The following is a 4,787-nucleotide window of genomic DNA, read 5'->3' as shown; positions in this document are numbered from 1 at the left end:
CATGCAGTCATCTGTTTGTCCTCTTGCATATACAATGTGTTTTTAAAGGTTCCAGGACCTTAGACTGTATCTGTTTATTAGAATTGACAAAGAAGTGTAAATGGAGCCTGTGGCTCAGATTCCTCTTGAGCAGTAGACCGAAGGACATTATACATCAGCATGCCTCTCTCTGAGTCTCTGACTCTGACATGACAGTCTGGGCTATAGGAAGAACAATTTCCTTTGGGACTATCTCTGTGTTTCCTCTTGCTTCCACTCAGGGCCCTCTCACTCCCCAAAGGAGCTTTACTTCCAACTTTATGCACTAATCCAAATTCTCAGATTTACTCAAAACTATTTTGAACGGTCTCTTCCACCATCAACCTGTCTGTTGGGATTTTCACAGCGTATTCCATCAGGTGGGGATGGCAAGACACTGAAATTTTTTGGCCAGTCTATCCATGGAGAGATGGATTTAAATGGTGATGGTTTGACTGATGTGACCATCGGAGGCCTTGGTGGAGCTGCCCTCTTCTGGTATGTATGTTATAACATCTGGTTATGCAAATGGCAGTATTTTTCATGATTCTAGACCAAAGTATGAATAGAACTCTTGTCGTATCAAACGTCTATTTATTGTATTGGCAAGATGCAAGTTATTCAATAGGTTGATGCATCAGGGAATCCCAAGAACACAGAAGCTGAATAGGGTAGAATGAACTCTTAATTTGCTTCTCAACTATGTACTTGGCCCCTGGGGATTCTTGCTTACCCACCTCTCCTGCACCAGGGTTCCATCTATTGCCGTGTCGTTCCTATGTGGGTGGTGTGAGTGGGAGTTTCTGGAAAGGAGCTGTGTCTGCAGATCCTAACTATCTGGGTCCAGTGGCCAAGTAGCCTAGCTGCATCAGTGGGCTGTTCAGAGAAAGACTGTTTTCAGAAAGAAAGATGGAGGCCGATGGAAGAGGAAACCTCACATCAGCCTCCATTCTCTGCATGCACTTCAGGCACACAAGGAGGAAAAAAACAGAAAATAAAGTAAAACTCTAATGGAAGAGAAGAAGTGCAACATGGTATATGCCTTTACTGGTATAGTAAATTGCCATTAAAATGCAAAGGCAGGCAGTCTGAATGCTTCCCAGTCCAGACAGACAATGGGAAAATTACAGATTTTATCACACCACTTGGAACAGTGCATAATTTAAAACATTCTTCTTTCCTTCCTGGAGTTTTCTGTCTAATGTTTTTGGGCCCAGGTGATCTGCCCATGAGTAACCAAAACCCATGGGAAGCCAAGCCATGGGTAAGGAGCGGGGACCACAGTGTGTCTGATGATTAAAGCTAACTTAGCAGTTACACGAAACAGCAGACTCTCACAGGGTCTCGAACATAGCTCTTCCTTCAGGAAACAAAAGCAAGGCCCCATCTTCAAGAACAGAGAGGTGTTCTAGTTTTGATGAAAGCCAGCAGGGTCCGGCTAATTTCCTAGGTGCCTTTGAACTGTTCCCAAATCGGAAGCAAACTCAGAGATCCCCCAATACTATTTTGATTCTGAGCTTGCACCTGGCCAGTTGGTTCCATTTTAAGTCTTCTGTCTGTCTTTGAACCAAATGTCTGAGATGGTTCTAAACAACGGGGGTCTCCTAGGACATGAGATGCGACGGTTTATGTATCAAGCAGTCATTAGAGAACAATAGCCTGAAAGCACACAACAGTACACAGAGGAGACTGGCCTCTGATGCACTCTCCCTGCCCTGCCCAGCTAAATGCTACCGTGTGAGTAATCCCGTTGTTTATGCGTTTGCAGGGCCAGGGATGTGGCTGTAGTTAAAGTGACCATGAGTTTTGAACCCAACAAAGTGAATATTCAAAAGAAAAACTGCCGCATGGAGGGAAAAGAAACAGTATGCATAAACGCTACAATATGTTTTTATGCGAAATTAAAGTCTAAAGAAGACTCGGATTACGAAGCTGGTAAGCATTATGATTGCAGTAAGTACTCTGGGGCAGAAGAGAATGTGTTGGCTCCAGCATGAGGACCTCTCCCCAGCGTCATTAACTTTTTTAGCTCCAAGCATTTGCCCTATGAGCCTGTTGACCCCTGAATCCACTCCTCTAGGAGGAACCATTCTGGAACCTAGTAAATTCTGCAGCAGAAATTGCATGTTAGAACGTACTGACTATGAAATTCCATGTTTTTCCTGTGCCTCCCATATATTTATATTTTATACACTCTTCACAGGGAGCGTTTAAAAAGGTCTGTAAATGAGATTGTTTGAAACAGAATCCTCTCCCTTCTCCTGCCCCCTGCTGGTGAAGACTAGTATTGCAGATGGCCTGACAGCTTCACACCTAGTCCAAGGTTCTCGTGAGAACGTCCAGATGCGGCCCTTGTTTATGGCCAGACTTATTCTGTGTGTGGCCCTTGGGTGTGTAGTGCCAATCTGTGTGTCCCCTCGGCCTTATGCTCTGGACTGTCTAAGACAGTCTTCAATGATGTTGAAATATGTTGGGGTCAAAGCTAGGGGGCTTATTTTGTAGAATTTTATGTTTTGGATATAATCTAAGTTGGCATGTTTCTACAAAAAGGTAAAAATGCCCTTTGTTTATTTTTGTCTATATTGAACCTAATATAAAAACAAACAGTATCCCAGGCTGTTTGCCAGCATTTCTAAACTATAAAAAAATTATCTTGAACACAAATTTAGTAAATTCAGACTTGGTAAATTTAGTAAATTCAAACCACAATTCACATGTATGTTCATAATTTATGTATGTTAGTGTGTGTATATGCATACATTACACACAATTATGATTTAAATGTTAAATGCATGGTCATGTAAGAGAGCCACTGCATAGGCTTTCAAGGTTATGTCCACGACCGCCTCTCTGTCTGCACTGTAGCAATATAGGTATTCTCAGTGTAGGACCCTTTATCTATTCATCTGCTCGAGAGCTTTTACTGCAATGTTAATTGGAGTAGGATCACAGGAAAGTCGTTCCCAAATAAACATGTCTGTCCAATGTCCCTTCCTGTTCATAGATTTGCAGTACCGCGTCACCCTCGACTCCCTAAGACAGATATCCCGGAGTTTTTTCTCTGGAACTCAGGAAAGAAAGATTCAAAGAAACATCACGGTTCGGGAATCAGAATGCACTAGGCACTCCTTCTACATGTTGGCAAGTAAATCATGTATTACAGCTGCCTTATTCCAGGTCAAGAGGCTGGGGGGGCGTGGCTGTGTAGTTGTCACCCTCGGAAGTTATTCGGAACTGAGACCTGATGGGTCAGAACTTGTAGAAAATTTGATGAGCAGCAGACAGATCTGACTCCAGTCTGCAGACACTGACTGCAGCCATGTGAACAAGGGCAGCGTATGAGCTGTGTCCAGGGACCAGTGCTAAGAGGAATGAACTAGCTTCAAACATTACCAAAACCCTCTGGATTGCCCTAGGTGTTTTAGCATTTGCTGTGGAACTGAAGGGGATGCGGTGTATATCCCAGCTGCCCCAGGGTCTGAATGACTATGGGCAAGTCATTTAGTCTCAGAGGCGCTATGTAAAATAAGACTCCTCATAGCTACCCACCTTAGAGGGCACTGAGACAGCTCACAGCAATGTATATGAAGACCGTGGTTCATGACATCAAAAATGACGGTTCTTACTGAAATGGAAAACATTAATCATGTTCACATCATTTCCATATCTATGCATTGTAAAATTCCATACGTTTAGATGTATATGAGTGAAATACAGGTGCATTGGGTGAGTCTGTCCTTCTTAAAGGGAGAGAGACACTTTCCCAGAAATGAGTACTGGCATGGGTCTCAAGAACAACAATATTTTTATTATGTAGCTCAGGGTGGTATATTCAGGCAGGGGAGTTCCTGGGGGGAACTCCAGCAAGTCCCTCTGTGGAGCTCTAGGGGAGTGACCTGTCATCCTGGAGCAGCCATTTCCCAGCTATTATTCTTGTCAAAATGGAAAAGCTATACCACTTCAGAAAAGCAAAGGCCTACTGAGGTATGACACCAGTGATCAAGAAGGTTCCAGTAAACTAGAGGAGCAGAAGGATGCTCCCACAGAGTCATAACATCCAGCAAAGCTGACTCCACTGACAAATGTTCTGTTTCACCTTGTAGGATAAGCATGACTTCCAGGACTCCGTGAGAGTGACTTTGGATTTTAATCTTACCGACCCAGAAAACGGACCCGTGCTGGATGATGCTCTGCCAAACTCAGTCCACGAACACGTAAGATGAACTTACAATGTCCAAAACACATAGACACATAATTCAAATCAATTGTGTGTTAGTGAGAGGGAGAGGAGAAGAGAGAGAATTGGACAATTCTAGACTTCTCCCAGACCCTCTAACTTCCTTGCTGGGGTTGAAGGGAACTGTAAATAAACAATTGGCAAGGTGTTTGCCCTAATAAGCACGAAGTTATGAGACACAGTTTAGGGATAACGATGCGCTCATACTGGACCTCATACTTGGACCACAGTTAACCTTTAGTCAACAGTGTAGGTTCATCCCTGGCCTTCCTGGCAGAGGCCTGTGGTATCAAAGCTTGTGTCTTAATCACTGTTCTAATGCTATGTGGTGACATCATGACCAGGACAACTTTTAGATAAGAAAGCATGTAACTGGGGGCTTGCTTACAGCGTTAGAGGGCTAGTTAGTCTATGATCATCATGGGGAGAAACAGAAAGGCGTGGCACTGGAGCAGTAGCTGAGTACTTCCATCCTTATCTGCAGGAAGCAGGCAGAAAGGAGAGAGGGAGGAATGGGGAGGGAGGGAGGGAG

General features: G+C 43.8%; 1 protein-coding gene across 1 annotated transcript in view; it reads left to right on the top strand.

Moving 5' to 3' along the window:
• Nucleotides 1–4,787, top strand: part of Itga1 (integrin subunit alpha 1) — a 153,911-nt gene that overhangs the window by 120,869 nt on the left and 28,255 nt on the right. The window contains exons 15-18 of the mRNA XM_005356825.3: nt 386–516; nt 1,787–1,953; nt 3,023–3,159; nt 4,122–4,232. Of these exons, the coding sequence (XP_005356882.1) occupies nt 386–516; nt 1,787–1,953; nt 3,023–3,159; nt 4,122–4,232 (546 nt within the window). The remainder of the gene's footprint in view (nt 1–385; nt 517–1,786; nt 1,954–3,022; nt 3,160–4,121; nt 4,233–4,787) is intronic.

This window comes from Microtus ochrogaster, chromosome 19 (genome assembly GCF_000317375.1).
Source record: "Microtus ochrogaster isolate Prairie Vole_2 chromosome 19, MicOch1.0, whole genome shotgun sequence".
Taxonomy (NCBI): Eukaryota; Metazoa; Chordata; class Mammalia; order Rodentia; family Cricetidae; genus Microtus; species Microtus ochrogaster.
This window is presented reverse-complemented; position numbering and strand designations above follow the sequence as displayed.